General features: G+C 58.0%; 1 protein-coding gene across 2 annotated transcripts; it reads right to left on the reverse strand.

Moving 5' to 3' along the window:
- Window positions 1-454: 454 nt before the first annotated feature.
- Window positions 455-15,786, reverse strand: RGS14 (regulator of G protein signaling 14). Of its 2 annotated transcripts, XM_030808478.1 has the most exons (15): window positions 15,554-15,786; window positions 7,366-7,387; window positions 6,992-7,170; window positions 6,550-6,642; window positions 6,316-6,459; window positions 5,793-5,936; window positions 5,537-5,648; window positions 5,096-5,205; window positions 4,436-4,639; window positions 2,374-2,450; window positions 2,007-2,133; window positions 1,806-1,887; window positions 1,656-1,702; window positions 1,463-1,577; window positions 455-1,179 (listed from the first exon to the last, which is right to left on the reverse strand). In XM_030808478.1, exons 1-15 carry the CDS (start codon window positions 15,596-15,598, stop codon window positions 977-979), a joined length of 1,704 nt encoding a protein of 567 aa, XP_030664338.1. In that variant the 5' UTR covers window positions 15,599-15,786; the 3' UTR covers window positions 455-976. The 2 variants fall into 2 exon arrangements, with proteins under 2 accessions (XP_030664338.1, XP_030664337.1); XM_030808477.1 differs by having other exon boundaries at window positions 1,463-1,702.
- Between the last annotated feature and the right edge of the window lie 514 nt (window positions 15,787-16,300).

Here is a 16,300-nt window from a genome sequence, read left to right on the forward strand (position 1 = left end):
CACCATCTCGGCTCACTGCAACCTCCGCCTCCCGGGCTCAAGCGATCCTCTCCCACCTGTCTCCCGAGCATGCCTGGGACCACAGGCATGCACCACCACACCCAGGTAATTTTTTTGTATTTTTGGTAGAGACAGAGTTTTGACATGTTGCCCAGGCTGGTCTCAAACTCCTGAGCTCAAGCGATCCACCCCCACCCCCACTTGGTCTCCCAAAGTGCTGGGATTACAGGCGTGAGCCACCTCACCCAGCTCCCATATTCTTAAAAAACTACTATAAGATATTCACACGCCACCCCATATACTGTGCAGTCAGGAAGAGAGGTTCTGAAAACAGGAAGTCAGGAGGCACATCCTGAGGTCCCCAAGAGTTTCCTGGCACTGACCTTGGTGACAAAAGCAGTGTGTTTTGAGGGTGGAGGAAGCCACAGGACAGTCTGGCACACAAGACAACTCATGGCAGAATAATAATAATTATTATAATAACAGTATCATACATCAAGGACAAACCCAGCTGCCCCAAGCCTACTGCAAAATCTGTATGTACAGTATAGTCTTTGTGGGTGGGGTACAGGACTGCCCGCCTGCACCCTCAGGCCTTACTCATACCAGCTCCCTGAGGAGGGGCCGGCCCCTCCTCTTGCCCCTGTTGAAGCTTGGCACAGGCTGGGGAGGCTGGCACTGCCAACGCCATCCCTCCGTGTTGGGCAAGCCTGTTCCAAGGGGCTGGCCTCACCTCCCCCACTGTGGCCTGGCTGCAAGGGATTGGGGGTGAGCTTGTTGAGGGACAAGGCGGTGGCAGCTGTGGGGTGTGTCTCATCTGAGTCCCCTTTCCACCCCTATCGGCTCTTCCTGCGGGCCTGCCCACGGCAGGAAGGGGCCAGGGACACTCATGGCACAGACAGGGCATGCAGAGCGGACCCATGGCATGCTCGGCCCGCCGGGTGCCATGCAGCTGTCCTGGACTGTTGGGTAGCTGTCAGAGGGCTGAGTCGGTGGTGGAGTTCAAGGATCCCCCGATGGGCTGGGCTGCTGATTCAGTCTGTTGGGGGGTGTCCTGGGAGCTGGGCTGTTGGGTAGGCAGCTGCAGAAATTCTGGAAGTACCAGGTCCTCTTTCCTCAGAAGGCCCCGCTGGTCGTGGGCCCCGCTGCTCTGCACCCGGTTCAGCAGCTCCACCAGGCCTGGAGGCAAGCCACAGCATGAGGGTCCCCCCGGCAGACCTGCCTATATGCTAGCCCACAATAGTCCCACTGCCTTACTGTGGCCACAGCCTCCCTGGCCCCAGCAACAATGGCCTGTGGCCCCGTTCCAGCCCCTTTGACCCCCCCCAACCCCTGTCCTTCCTGTTACACGCCCAATGGCACCCAGCCCCCTGCCTTAGCTCAAGGCTGTCTGATGCCACCCTGAATGGTCCCCAACCCCACTGCCCTAGTCTCTCTGATCCCCAGCTCATCCACCATGTACCTTCGATGTCACAGGTCTGCCGCTTTCCAGTGGCACTACTGGGCACCTTCACCAGAGAACTGGGGGACGCTGGAGGGGGATGGGTGGCCTTGTCCTGAGTTCTAGGTGGGCAGCCCTGCGAGAATGTGGGGTCAGAGCCAAAATCGGGAGGGGAGAAGCGGAGGGTGGAAGAGGCCACTCGCCTTTCGCTCACCTGGCTGCGGCAGGGAGATTTGTCACGGGCTTTGGAGATCTTTACACCTGCAGCAGACAGCGCCACAGTTAGTGTTTGCCTCCCACCTGGACCCCCTTCCTCCTGGGCCACAGCTGTTCCAGATCAAGCCCCGAGGCCAACGTCTCCTACCTGGAAGAGTGTCCAAAACCAGTTTCTGGGCCGCCACCGAGCTCACTAGCTTCCCCAGATCCAGAGGCTCCTTCTCGCCTGGCTGCGGGGAGAGGTCAGCAGCCCGAGGGACAGGCCTCCGCCCGGCCCCGGCCCCGGCCCCGGCCCCGGGCCCGCCCCACCTAGCCTCGCCTCGCCCCGCCCCGCGGCCCGGCAGCTCACCCGGTGCAGCGACACCTGTAGCGGGCTCAAGCCGTGCTTCTCCAGAATGGGCTGCAGCGCCTCCTGCAGCCGCTTGGTGGGCTTGGCTGAGATTCGTACCACGCGCTCCAGCGCCGTCAGCTCGAGCCTGCGCGGAACCCTCGGGCAGCAGAGGGCCGGAGGGCCGGCCCCCAGCCAAACCCTTCCCAGGACAAACACGAGGGGGTGGAGCTTGAACTGCAGAAGGTGGGACTGGCTTGTAGGGGGCGGAGTTTGTCCCAGGGGCTGGGCTAGCACGAGGGGCGGAGCCTGGGGAGCCAGGTAGCTAGAACAGGGCCTGAAGGGAGCGTCAGGACCTGGGACCCAGACTTGGGGGCAGGACACTCACTCGAAGGTGATCCTGTTTTCCAGCCGCACTTCCTGATCCGCCAGCACAGTGCAGTCCTGATCCAGGACCAGGGCCTTCTGTGGATGCCAGGCAGGGTCTAAGAGTCCCTCCCCCAACCCCCAGCCATCCCTGTGGGTCTGAGAACAACTTCACGCCCTCCCATGGCCACCACTGGGGCTTCCTAGAGGGAGGGATGGAGGGTGGAAGAGCTGTAGGGGAGCAAATGGGTTAAGGTACCAAGCTGGAGTCCAAGCCTAGGAAAACCAAGGCCAGGGAGAAAAGTGGCAAGAATGCTGGACATTCTTGGGAAAGGACAGAAATTACGAGAAACCTAGCTGCTGGGATGAAATAATAAGGGGCAGGCCTAGATCCGGGATCCCTGGCCTACTCTTCCTGTGCCAGGACAGGCTCTGCCCCCAGGACAGCTGTCCCATGTCCCTCAGGTGTGTGAAATCCGACCAGACCAGCTGGAAGCATTTCCTCCCTCACCACCCACCTTTGATCAACCACCCTGGCCTGGTCCCATTTATGACATTTGTCCACTTCTCTCCATTCCCCGCTACTAAGGACACTTCCTGTTTCCTCATTCAAAAAGGGCCCACCCTCAAAACTGCTGTGAAACCAGAGGATGTGAAGCATCTGGCACAATGCCTGGCACACAGTAGGTACATAAACAGTAACTCTCGTGATGACCACCTTCAGAGGCCCCACTGCCTGCTCCAGCCTGATGTGGGGGTTGGGGGCAGCATCTCCTAGGCAGTAGGCTTATGCTGTGCTGCAGGAGCAGGTGGAGTGTGGGTGAGGAAGTTATATTTAGCACGTATGAAAGCCCATCTGGGCTGCTGGCAGCTGCCCTAGCGGCCTGAAAAGAGTGGGCAGAACGCCTCCTACTACTGCCCTCCCACCCCTGCACTACAGGCCCCTGAACATGCCCCGCAAGTACCCGCCTGCAGGCCTTTGCCTAAGCTGTTCCCTCTGCCTGGAATATCCTCCCGCACAGCTCTGCCAGGCAAACTCCTCCCCATCCACATCAACTGCTGCTTCTTCCATGAAGCCTTCCGGACACCAGCCAGAAATGCCTACCTTCTCCCAAGAGACCTTCTCTGGAGTTTTCAGTCTTCCTCCTCCCTGATCACTCCCTGCTTGGCTTACTTTCAGCCTGTGGGCCAGGAGGACAGCCCCAGATCTTGGTTCCTCTCCCCCACACACTGGCACGGCCTTAGGACTTGTCTACTAGGTAAATGAAATCCCGATGGCCCCCTGGAAGGTAGCATTTTTCCTTGAGATACCTCTGACTGAATGGTTTCCTTTAAAGCCAGTTTTCACCTAGGTCTTCTTTATTTATTTATTTTTTTGAGACAGAGTCTCGCCTTGTCGCCCAGGCTGGAGTGCAGTGGCACAATCTTGGCTCACTGCAAGCTCCGCCTCCCAGGTTCACACCATTCTCCTGCCTCAGCCTCTCCGAGTAGCTGGGACTACAGGCACCCGCCACTCCGCCCGGCTAATTTTTTGTATTTTTAGTAGAGACGGGGTTTCACCGTGGTCTCGATCTCCTGACCTCGTGATCCGCCCGCCTCGGCCTCCCAAAGTGCTGGGATTAGAAGCGTGAGCCACCGCGCCCAGCCTCGCCTAGGTCTTCTTTAAAGTTTAAGCTAGTTTGCACCTAAAGGAAAAAGTTCATTGGTTAGGTGCAGTTGGGTGCCATTAGAGGCTAAGGAGGTGAGGGCACCCCATGGATGGCCATTTCCAGGATGGGTCTGTGGGGATGGGAGTCTGGACTCTGGGAATGATGAGGGGCAAACCCCAGCTCCAACAGTGGTTCTCTCCAGTTTTACCTCCCTAAGATCACTACAGTAGGACGATAGATGAAGCTGGAAACTTGGAAGGGCATGAGGTGGGGGGTGGGTGGATGTCTGAGTGAGTGAAAGTTGGTGCTGAGGTTGCTCTGGAGTTGGGTTTAGAACTTGAATTGGGGTTGGAGCCATGACTGAGCAGAGACAGAAATGGAGTTGGGGTCAGGATCAGGAAGGAGGTTAGAGTTGGAGCCAGGTCAGGTTCCCACCTGTTCATTGCCCACCAGGTAGACCTTGATGTCGGGTAGAGAGAGGCCTCGTTTCTCACAGATCCCTGCCAGCATGTCTCGGATGGTGAGGCCCGGTCTGGCCAGGGCCAAGGAGGCTGTGCCGTCAGGCAGGTACACACAGCAGTACTTCCCTGGCCGGCTTTCACTTTCACCCTCGGTGCTCCCAAGGCTCTTCCGGTGGCTCTGATTCAGGGCAGGAGTGGGGGAGATTATGTGTACACATGCAAGGGCATGCACACAGGTACCGAGACAGGTAAGCTTGCTGGGGCTCAAGCATGCACACGCACTCCGAAGGCAGGCAAAGATACGGCCTCCCGCAGGAACACACATATGCACACCCAGGCATATGGGCACCTAGAGACGGGTCCACCTGCTGATTCCCACACACGTGCTGTGTATACACACCTGGGCGCTGCACATGTGCACACATCTACCGACTGAGGATGTGTACCCATGACATATATGGGGACCAATATAGTGAGGACAGGAGACAAGTAAGGAGGCTGAAGGGTTGGCTACGCAGAGCAAGCTGGGAGACGCAGTAAGGACAGCAACTTGGAATGAGGGCCACCACGTAAACGGGCCTGAGTAGTGACCCTAGCCCATAGAGCATCTTGTCTTCCCCAACAGTCGGCTCACCTCAGATTTGCTGCTGACGAAGGCTAGGAAGCCAAGGTCCAGGCTGGCGGAGGAGTTGAGGGAGCCCTGAGACTCTCGGCGCAAGGCGGCGTTTGCAGTCCCGCCCAGCTCTAGTGAAGAGGAAGCGATGAACGCGAACAGCCCCCCGCCCTCACCCATCTTCTGCGGAAGCCTGTTCCCCACTGGTGGGCCTTGTTTGGAGCCATCCTGCAGAGGCCCAGGTGTAAATCCCTGGGAGCGACACCACCGTTGGAGATTTCCAAACGTCTGAGGTCTAGCCCAGGACCCGAACCACCCAGGGGAGTGTGGTGGTCACTGGGACCTGCTTTTCAATTTTCACAGACTTACAGACTGTGGGCCACGTAGGAGGAAGGGGGCACTCCCCAGACTTGCCCAAACTCCCGCCTTCCCCCCATCTCTGTTGCTTGTTCCTGCCCTCACCCCTGCGGAAGGACTTGCGAAGAGAGCGGCCCCCAGGACCCTCAACAGGTGGCAGCTGCCCCAACTCCTCCACACCCAGCGGCAGCGACTTCCCGGGCTTCAGCTTCGGCTTCTGTGGGTACAGGGGAGGCGCTGGCACAGGGCTGGGCCCCAGCCCGCATGCAGAACTTGGGCATAGACCCGCAGATCTGCACGCGGGGGCGTCCCCTCTTGCACGCGGTCCGCAGGACCCCCTGCCTCGCCCAGTCCCACGCACCTTCCTCGTGGCGTCAGGGCTGCCGAGGCGCGAGGATCCAGGTTCCCGCAGAGGGCGCCCCTCGGCTTCGGCTAGCAGGCACTCGCGGTACAGCGGGGACTTGACGAAGCGCGCATAGCTGTCGAACTTCATCAAGTTGAAGATCTGCGGGGCGACCCCGGAACAGGTGAGCCGGGGCTGGGGTGGGGGCGCTGGGCTGCCTGCACCCAGGCCCGGTCCTTGGGGCTGGCCCCGCCCCCAACGTAGGGCGGGATTTCCCAAGCCCCGCCCCGACCTCAGTTCCCATACCCACCCCCGGGGTCCAGGCCCCGCCCCGAGCTCAGCTGGGTTCCGCCTCTAACTGTCCTTCCCCCATGCCTCTGATACCGCCCTCTGAGCTCCGCCCTGCCTGCCCCGGCATTTGGCTGTCTCCGCCTCCAAATCTGCCCCCTCCGCTTTGTAGTTCAAGCTCCCTGCCAGGGTCCGACCCCGCCCCTGCGCCTTTTGTCTCCCTTTCAAGGCCAATCTACCCGGGATCGCCCACCTGAAGCTGCTGTGCCCGAAACATGTCCGGCCGAGGCTCGGCCAGCACCTCCTCGCCAAGCCAGGCCTGACGGTCGATGTTCACTGGGCTCAGCGCCTGGCTGGACAGGAACTCCTGGTAGATGTTGCGGGCCTCCTGAGCTAGCTGAAGGAGGAAGGACAGGAGGAGTTGTTCAGGGAGCATGGCCCAGTTCCCCTCTCCCCATCCCTCGGCCCCAGCTCCCCCTTCCCCCACCTGCTGGGTATCGCTGGCCGGGATCTGTTGGAAGCGCTCGCAGGCCTTCCAGAAAGTCACGTTTTCCGCGCTGAACTCCTTTTTCAGGAACTCCTGGGAGGGGAAGGAGGGGGAGGCAGGCAGAGACTCAGAGACAGAGACCAAACTGGGGGGTGTGATCAAAGAGATTGGGACAGAGACAGGGCCAAAAGACCAAGCCAGACAGATAGGGCCAGACAGACAGATGGAGCCAGATCGATCTGAAGGCAGGGAGAGAAAATGAGAGGCAGAGACAAGGACAGGAAGAAGGAAGAAAAGTTCCCAGCTGGGAGAAGAGGAAGAGGGTACTGCAGGAAGGCTAGATGAAGAAGCTGACAGAGGACCCCACTCTGGCCAGCCTGAAGCTCCATCCACGCCCTGCCCTCTCCCGTGTCCCCCCTTCCCTTTCCCTACCCAGGCTTACAGTGAAGTAAGCCAGGCCCAGCGGGTCCTGCAGCAGCCGCTCGAAGGACAGGGCCCAGCTGGCCACAGGCTGCTCCTCGGTTGGGAAGGGGCTGCTGGTACCACTGGGGAGGCTGTGGATGCTGAGGGAGCTGCCGCGGCCCTCACCCTGGCCCTGGGGCCCCGTCGTGCTGCTCAACTCTGCAGGGGGATGGACAAGTCGGGGTGAGCCTTGCTGCCTTCTCCAGCCCCTGGCACAACCCACCCTCCCCCATGCATCCGCTCTGCAGCCATGTTCCCTGGAAAGATAGCAGGTGGCAGGGGTGTCCCCACCCATCTCCACCTCCCTCCTCCCTCCCACTCAGCCAGTTCTCCTCCACACATTCTGTCACTTACCTCCATCTGACACAGCCAGAACCTATAGGAGACCCAACAGAGAAAGTCAGACGAGCCCAGTGAGGATTCCCAGGGGACAATTCTGGGCCCAATTCCCAGGAGCTGGAACTGTGTTCTCCTCCACCTGGGCATCCCCGGCCAGGTTCTACTTGGTCAGGGTTTTGCTCAGGCTGCCTCTGGCTCCTCTTCCATCCTGTGCCAACCACTAAGTACTGGGACTTATGCCAGGTACCTTCCAGCAGCCCCTGGTTCCCTCCTCCCCCAGGCCCTGCTGGGTGAGCCAGGTGTGCATAGCATGGTGGGTAGGAACAGACTTTAGTCTCTGCCACTTACTAGCTGTGTAACTTTGGGCAAGTTAGTTAACTTGTTTGCCTCCATCTGTAATCTGTAAATAGGAGATAATGCCTATTTACAAATGGAGGCAAACCATTTGCCTCCATCTTGATGTGAAGATCAAGTCAGTTTAATATATTCACAGCATTGGCTGGACACGGTAGCTCATGCCTGTAATCCTAGCACTTTGGGAGGCCGAGATGGGGTGGATCACCTGAGGTCAGGAGTTCAAGACCAGCCTGGCTAACATGGTAAAACCCAGTCTCTACTAAAAAAAAAAAAAAAAAAAAAAAAAAAAATTAGCTGGGCGTGGTTGTGGATGCCTGTAATCCAGCTGCTCGGGAGGCTGAGGCAGGAGAATCGCTTGAACCCAGGAGGCGGAGGTTGCAGTGAGTTGAGATCGTGCCATTGCCCTCCAGCCTGGGTGACAAGAGCAAAACTCTGTCTCAGTAAAAGAAAATCAAATAAAAATATATCCACAGCATCTAGAACAGGGGCCAGCACGTGATATGGGCTGTATAAACATGTGCTGTCTTTGAGGAAGGAGAGATGTCTCTGCAGCCAGTGATCTTATTGCACGTGTTTCCTATTGGGCCCAGGATCCCATTACCACCTTGGGAGGGCACAGGATGCTGTTCTATAGTATAGAGCAGTGGTTCTCAAACTTCAGTGCAGAGTGGGAGGACCCCACCTCTGGAGATTGAGGTTCAGTAGGTCCGAGATGGGGCCTGAGGCTGTCCATTTCTACCAAGCTCCCAGGCGAGGCTGATGCTGCTGGTTCAAGGACTACTCTGTGAGTAGCGCTGCTGCAGTAGTTAACTCCATCCTTGCCCCCAATGCACAACTCTGGTTTCTCTGGGAATCCCAATCATTAGTGAAACAGAAAAACTCTCCTCTCAAAATGACTCTTGCGGTGGTTTCTCTTGTTTCTCTTTTTACCTTCCTAGCAGCTCCTCCAGCTTCCCCACTATCTCCCACTCATGCAATGTGGCCTCAACCCCTCTCTGGCTCTGTCCTGGGCACTTTGTCCCATCCACAGATCCGCAGCTCCAGACACACATAACCAACTTCTTGGTAACAGCTCCAGCGCCTATCACCCCTGACTCAGGACAGAGGCTCAGGATGTGCGCGAGGAGGGCAGGGCCAGGCAGCCCAGCGGAAGGGGGGAGTCCCCCCTCAAATGTCCCACAAGCCCTCAAGCTCCCAAATGGAAGTCCCAAATGGAAGCTCCCTCTGCCTCCACCAAAACACAGTATGAAACCAGCTTCCCTGCCCCCAACTTTCTTCCCATCACCTGGGCTTCCAACATCAGGGCTTGCATCATTCCCAATTCCTACTTCCAGCTTACCTCTTACTTTTTTTTTTTTTTTTTGAGACGGAGTCTCGCTGTCGCACAGGCTGGAGTGCAGTGGCGCCATCTCGGCTCACTGCAGGCTCTGCCCCCTGGGGTTCACGCCATTCTCCTGCCTCAGCCTCCAGAGTAGCTGGGCCTACGGGCGCCCGCCACCTCACCCGGCTAATTTTTTGTACTTTTAGTAGAGACGGGGTTTCACCGTGTTAGCCAGGATGGTCTTGATCTCCTGACCTCGTGATCCGCCCGCCTCGGCCTCCCAAAGTGCTGGGATTACAGGCGTGAGCCACCGCGCCCGGCCAACCTCCTACATTTTCACCATGCCCTGTCACAGAAGTTCCTACCACCAGCCCCTTATTTCCGTCCCAACTGGAAACAGGCCTGCGAACATCTCCACCCCTGGAAAGCCCCCCTACCCCCACCCTCCTGAATGGAACCTCCCTCTCTGTTTCCTTTTCCCACCCTGAGAGTATTCAGGTCACAGGGCGGCCATCTGCGGGCCAGATCCGGTCTGCAGATATGTGGGATATTACTATTATCTTGGCCCTCTCAGGTTTTTATTATTATTATTATTTTTATTTAAAGGTGTTTTCCACATTTAAAAAGCAAGAGATTTTAAATGCCACTTGCTCCGTGAGACTGTAATGCTCCAGCTCCTTCCCAGCAGGACAACCTTGTCTGGGATTGAGCAGCCACCACCTTCCCCAAAAGGGCTTACACTCTCCTCAGAGGCCTCTGGGGCCAGTTTAATGCATTTATGTTACTTGTGGAGGCAGTGGGAGGCAGGCTCAAATTTGGGAGGTCAAATTTGTGCTGTATGACTTTGGACGAAGTACTTAACCTCTCTGTGCCTCAGTTTTTTCCTCTCTAAAAATGGAGCAAATAAGGGTCCTGACTTCGAAGGATTGGTGCGATTAAATGAGTTAAATATATATAAAGAACTCAGAACACTATCGGGCGTGTAGTAAATGTTCAAGGGACGTTACCATTAATGTTGTTCGTGTGTGAGTATTGATGCCTGACCCCGCTACACATTCGAGTTTGCCACTCCCACCATAGAAGGAAAGAGCACAGGTGTTGGGGGGATCTCTCAGCCCTGACTTTTTCCAGTTTTACAACTTCGGGCTCCTCCCTGAGCTTCGCTTCCCATCTGGAGCCCGGGGATAAGAAGTTGCGGCGGAGGGCAGCGAGTTAGTGCAGAGCGCGCTGGGCGGCGCATCGGGTCCAGCACGCCCCGCCCCCGTCTCCGGCCCCGCCCCTCCTGGCCCTGCTCTCGTGCTCCCCGCTCTGTCCCCGCCGCAGAGTCAAATCCCCCAACGAAAGTCGGTGCTTCCCACGGCGACAGGAGAAAGTCCCCACTCCGAGGGCGGCAGAGGGCTGTGAGGAGGGAAAGGACGAAGCCTTTCCCCGCGAGGCCGCAAGGTTCCTCTGCAGCCTGCACCTACCTGCCCGCGCCGGGGCTCCTCCTCCCCCGGCTGCACCGCCACGATGTTCCCAGCCTCGGAGACGCAGTCATCGCCCTCCCCCAGATCCCCGAGAATCACCCGGACTCGCCCCCCTCCCCTGGGCTGCCTGGCCCTGCCCTCCTCGCGCACACCCTGAGCCTCTGTCCTGCCCTCTAACCCCGAGTCAGGGGTGATAGGCGCTGGAGCTGGCGCCAGCCAGCACTTCAATTTTGTTTGGCCCTCACAGGTTTATTTTCCACATTCTGCTTAGCTGAATGTCGTTAAGTGGGGCTGGCTGCCAGATCCTCCCCAGGCCCTACCCCTCCCCACGGTGCCAGCCCGGGCCCTTTCCCTGCCCCCGGAGGCACGTTGCGGTTGCCAGGTTACGGCTAAAACCTTACCTGGGCCTGACTAATGAACCCCTTCAGCCTCACCCATTTCCCTCCCCCTCACCTCCACCCTACACTTCACCGAACTTTTCTATTTTCCCCACACCCCTGCTTCCGGCTTTGCCATTGCCAGTGTCTGGGTATCTGCTCCTGCTCTTCGCTTGGAATTGCTCCCCGATCTCTGCCTGTTGACATTAGTCGTCCCCAAACACCAGGCCCCTTGAATGCCCCTTCCCACCACGTGCTTATCCACCCATGTCCGGGCCTCTCTCCCCTGCCAGTCTGGTGGCCCCTGGAGTGCTGGCCTGGTTGGTGGGAGGGGTTGGATCTGAACTCCCTCCTCAAGAAGCACCCTCCTTGCCCCGTGCTCCCAAGCAGCCATCAGGGCCCTGGCCTTGGCACCCCTTCACTAGGGACTCTCAGCCCCTGAATGCCACCTGTAGCTCTCCATCCTGAGCCTCTCTTGCCCTGACAGTTGTTGATAGCATAGCTGGAGCTAAAATTGAGTAGGGACAGAAATCTGGAGATGGGTGGGAGTGGGGGTGGAGTCCAATTCCAGCTCTGCTATTTGGGAACAAGTAACTTCTCTGAGCTTCAGTTTTCCCTGGGTAGCATGGGGCTCAGCGCTCCCAATTTCCTGAGGCTGCTGTGAAGCTTAAATGAGGCCCCATGAGTGAAAGCACCAGGCATGCCACAATCAGAGCAGCAACCCACAGCGGAGTGAGGTGCAGGGGTGCAGGTGCCCTGCAGGGGCTCCGGCCTGCCCTGGCTGCCACTGCAGGGCCTGGGGAAGTTGTGTTGAGCAGGGCTGGCCTCCCCCGCTTCAGCCTGCTTGAGGAGAAGTGGTGAGTGAATGGAGAAAAAGGGGAAGAAAGGGCAAGGAAGGGTGTGGTGGCCAGTGACACACGGACCCAGGCTTGGACCTCGGTTGGTCATATTTTTTTCTTAGGAATTTGGTCCTGGGGGAGCTGCTGGCACCTGAAAATACTAAGGTGAGAGTAAGGCCCCAATTTCCTGAGCTTTGACTGTGTGGCAGGCACCCTCAGGCAGCACACATTCATGTCCTCACTCCATCTTTACAGGTATCTCGTGTGGCAGGTATTATTACCCCCATGTTACAGATGAGGAAACTGAGGCCCAAAGAAGCCATGCAGCTGAGATGTGGCAGAACTGAGATTAGAACTCAAGTTTGCCTGATTCTGGAGCCTGAGGCCTCCCTACCCTCTACCCAAGCTGCCTCCCTTTGTGGACCAAGGAAGCTTGGAGGCCCAGGGCCTCAGCCCTTGGGGCACAGGTGGGCAAGTCTAATCTGGCATGACCTGCCCGGGGGCTCCTCTTGAACTGTGCCCTCTAGAGGGATCAGACCTTGAAGGAGGGCCAATTTTCTGAGCATCTTCTATGCTGGGCACCCTCTACCAGCCTCTTGAGGATTTCATCCTAGCTTGAGAGGCTTCAAGACCCTGTCTGGAGATGCCACAGAGAACCTGGGTGTCCAGTCCCTTCAACTTGAACCAGCCTGTGGAGATGACCCCTGGCCTTGCCCCTGTATAAGGCCACCCTGAACTCAAGTGCCCTGAGTTGGATGCCAGGGACAAAGAGAGAGCTGCATGGGCTTTGCCTTGCAGGTCTTCCTGCCAGGAAGGGAAGACTAACTAGGCCCTCCGACAGGATAGGCCAGGCTAGCTGCCCCTCCAGGCTTAACTCTCAGCCTCCCTTAGGGCCCTGTCCTTGTGTTTGCCCACAGCCAGGCCTATGCCGTGCCCTCCCTCCTCCAGCTTGCAGACCCTTTAGGGACCATCTCCTGCAACACGGTGCATGGAGCTAGTGGAGAGTCTCGCTCTGTCGCTAGGCTGGAGCGCAGTAGCACGATCTTGGCTCACTGCAACCTCTGCCTCCTGGGTTCAAGCATTTCTCCTGCCTCAGCCTCCCAAGTAGTTGGGACTACAGGCACGCGCCACCATGCCCAGCTAATTTTTTGTATTTTTAGTAGAGACGGGGTTTCACCATATTGGCCAGGATGGTCTCGATCTCTCGACCTCATGATCTGCCCGCCTCAGCCTCCTAAAGTGCTGGGATTACAGGTGTGAGGAACCACGCCTGCCTCCTCCCTCCCTCCCTCCCTCCCTTCCTTCCTTCCTTCTTTCCTTCCTTCCTTCCTTCCATCTTTTTTTTTTTTATATATATATAGGATCTTGCTCTTTCACCCAGACTGCAGTGCAGTCTGAGTGTGATCACAGCTCACTGCAGCCTTTACCTCCTGGGGTCAAATGATCCTCCCACCTCAGTTTCCCAGTAGCTGGGACTACAGGTGGATACCACCATGCCCAGCTAATTAAAAAGAAGATGGGTCCTCACTATGTTGCCCAGGCTGGTCTCAAACTCCTGGGCTCAAGCGATCCTCCTGCATTGGCCTTCCAAAGTGCTGGGATTCCAGGCTTGAGCCACTGCCTGGTATTTTCACCTGTGTCTTTTGTGCCTTGCCAGACTAGGGGGCAGTGACTAGGGCTGATGGGCCTGGGTCAGGAGTGTCTAGGATAGGGGCAGTGGCAGCACCAAGCAGGCAGTAAGGAGGGGTTGTTGAATGAATGAGTGAATAAGTACATGAACGAATGAAATGGTAAAGAGGCTGTGTGAAGGCATCCCTAGGAAGGGGGCTGGGAGATGTCTCCAAGTGACAGGTTTCCTTGCACCTGCCTGACAAGCTGACTGTTAGAGAGGCAAGGCTGACAACTGAAGCCTCCACAGCAGGGAGTGATGGTGGCGGGAGGAGAGGCAGGGGAGGAACGGGGCCAGGCAATTCTGGGGGTTTGGATGCTGACGCTCTACTCTCCGGCTGACCTCGGCACAGCATTTACTTTGCTGAGCCTCCCTTGGGAGGTAACTCATGGAGGGACCAGATATACCTGTCCCCCAGGTGCCCCTCCATCCACATCCCTACCTCAGATACCAGTGCCTGTCCAGCCCTTCCTGCCCTAGCTGTGCAGAGTTGCGGGAAGCTACTCAGTGACCAGCAGGCAGCCAATCTGTGACCCTCGGGATTCTAAGAGGTGGCACAGAGAGTTGGGAACAGGCCCAGGAAGGGCAAAGATAAACCTGTGTGTGACAGTTCTGAGAGGAGCCAGGGCGTCTGTGGGCTTGATGGAACTGGGGGCAGACCTTGGGGGCACGCTCCCTGCTCTGGGTGACTTTTGAGTAGAGAAGTCACAGGCTGACACAGAAGAGGCAGGGGCTGGGTCTGTCTCTGGGCCCCCTCTGCTGCCCTGTAGTTCTAGGCACTGTCCCAGAAGCATCAATCCAGTTGCCCTCCCGGGGTGGGCCTGGGGTTAGCCTCCTTGGCTTCCTGGCCCAGACGCCTAGGGAAGGACGAGCCAAGTGTCATGCCTGTGGCGTGGGGATGCAAGGGAGGCGGGCTTTCTTTTTGCACTTTCATGGTGGGGTCGCACTGGAGACAGTGAGATGGGGGGCTGAGCTGGCTTTGAAAGGTGGCCTCTCTCCCAGCCAGCCAGCCCAGGGCTGGGCAGGAAAGAGATGCAGGAAGAAGAAGAGGTGGAGGCAGGTTTTGGGAACTAAGGGGCAGGAGTGGTGATGGGGGTGCCTCAGCTTCTTGGTGAGGCAGATCTTTGAATTGGCGCTGAAAATGTAGGGGGCACTGGGCTGACAGTTATGCAGCCCCCACAATGGGTCAAAGGCCTCATATGCATTATTTCACTCTATCATCTCAACAAGCCTTGAAATTAATTCCAATCTCTTCATTTTATGGATGAGGAAACTGAGAGCTGGTGAGGACCCTCCCTCCAGTAAGAGAGAATAGAACCAGGACTGGAACCCACGTCTCTCCAGAGCCACTGGCTTTGACCCGTGATACTAGGCTGGGGCCTGGGGGTGAGCCAGGACACTGGCCTTCCTGAGGTTGTTAAGAGGGGCTCTTCCAAGTGAGGGGGGACCCTAGGGAGAGAAGGGAGGCCTAGCACCGCTTGCCCCATCTGCTGAATGAATGAGAAGAGCCAGATCCTCTGAGAGCAGCTCTGATCTGGGGCCAAGCAGCCAGGGAGAGGGTTAGGGGGTGGGGCAGCTGTAGCCAGGGGGATCCTACTGCTCAGCCCTTCCTGGAAGCTCAGGAATAGAACAGGCAGAAGCTGCATCAACCTGGTCTGACCCTGCTGCCCCATCCCGGACTGCCCAAACAATGCTAGCTCTGGCAGGAAGCCTCTGGAGTAGCTCTGGCTGGAGGATACTGACCCAGCAAGAGCTGCCACTAACATGACCTTGGGAGCAGGGGGTGAGGAGGGGAGGACTCAGGCTGAACGGGATGTAGGGGCTTGAGCCACTGTGGGGATGGGCAGGGGGCAAGGAGCACATCAAGTGTCCCTGAGACCCTGGGATGCAGCCCCAGATGCAGCAGGTGAGGGAGTGGTGGGGGCTGGACCAGAAGCCTGTGCCCACTCTGCTCTGGCCTCATTGCCAGGGTTGTACCAGGCTCTCAGCTGGGCCATCTGGAAGGGTCCCGGGGTGAGAGCACCAGGTCCCACCACCTGCTGCTGTCTGTACCCAACTTCTCTCGCCTGCTGGCAGCCCGTGGGCTCTTGCCTGGTCCTGCCGGGTGCCTCCTGGGCTCCACCCTGGGTGTGCCCACCCCCTCCTCGTGGCCCTGGCCTGGAGCCCACACTCACCATGCGCCCGTTGGGGACGCCCAGGTGCTTGGGCTTCCCTGGCATGCCGCTGCCGATCACGGGTCCCCGCCGCGGGGGCTGCCCACCATGGGGACTGTGGGCAGCGCCGGCCAGAGCTTGCACGGTGGCGGGCAGGCAGCAGAGAGAGCCCGACTCGGCTCCTGCGGGCTCTCACATCCTGAAACACCGCTCACTACCTCTTTTCTCTGCCACAGGAAGTGTCTCTATAGAAACCAAACCACAGAAAGAAGCAAGGTCTAAGAGAGCGAACGCCTCTTCCTACACACACACACGCGCGCGCGCACACACACACGTTCACGCACACACACGCCACCAACACACTCCTGGCAGCGTCCCGCACGGGCACCAACACAAGGCAGAGGCTTCCATGTGCCCAGCAAGGAGCCCAGCCCGGTCTCGCCAGGACCAGGGAGCTCTAAGTTCATGCCTGGGCTCACAGTAAACATACCTAGGCACCTTCGTCCACCCTGGGGGCGTTCCTGTGGACATGCACACACGTGCACTGGGACCTGTGTATCCACACATGTACTTTACTCGGCACACACTTATCTCATACCTACTGTGTGCCAGACAAACATGTGCTCAGTACCCCTCTCCCCCGCAGCTGTGCGTATGCAGGGTACCTCTAGCCCCAGACACCTACAGGCTGCTTCCATGCATGTGGCCAGGCGTGCAGACAGATGGCTAACTTGCCCGTATGGCTGTGCACACACAGACAATCAGGTA

This window comes from Nomascus leucogenys, unplaced genomic scaffold, assembly GCF_006542625.1.
Source record: "Nomascus leucogenys isolate Asia unplaced genomic scaffold, Asia_NLE_v1 Super-Scaffold_3019, whole genome shotgun sequence".
NCBI lineage: Eukaryota > Metazoa > Chordata > Mammalia > Primates > Hylobatidae > Nomascus > Nomascus leucogenys.

Excerpts from the sequence above, each read along its gene's own strand:
- RGS14 (XM_030808477.1), bottom strand. The coding sequence starts at position 15,598 with ATGCCAGGGAAGCCCAAGCACCTGGGCGTCCCCAACGGGCGCATG. Across the intron at positions 7,388-15,553 it reads GCGTCCCCAACGGGCGCATG|GTTCTGGCTGTGTCAGATGG; the intron begins GTGAGTGTGGGC and ends GGTCTCCTATAG. Across the intron at positions 1,888-2,006 it reads TACAGGTGTCGCTGCACCGG|CCAGGCGAGAAGGAGCCTCT; the intron begins GTGAGCTGCCGG and ends CTCTCCCCGCAG.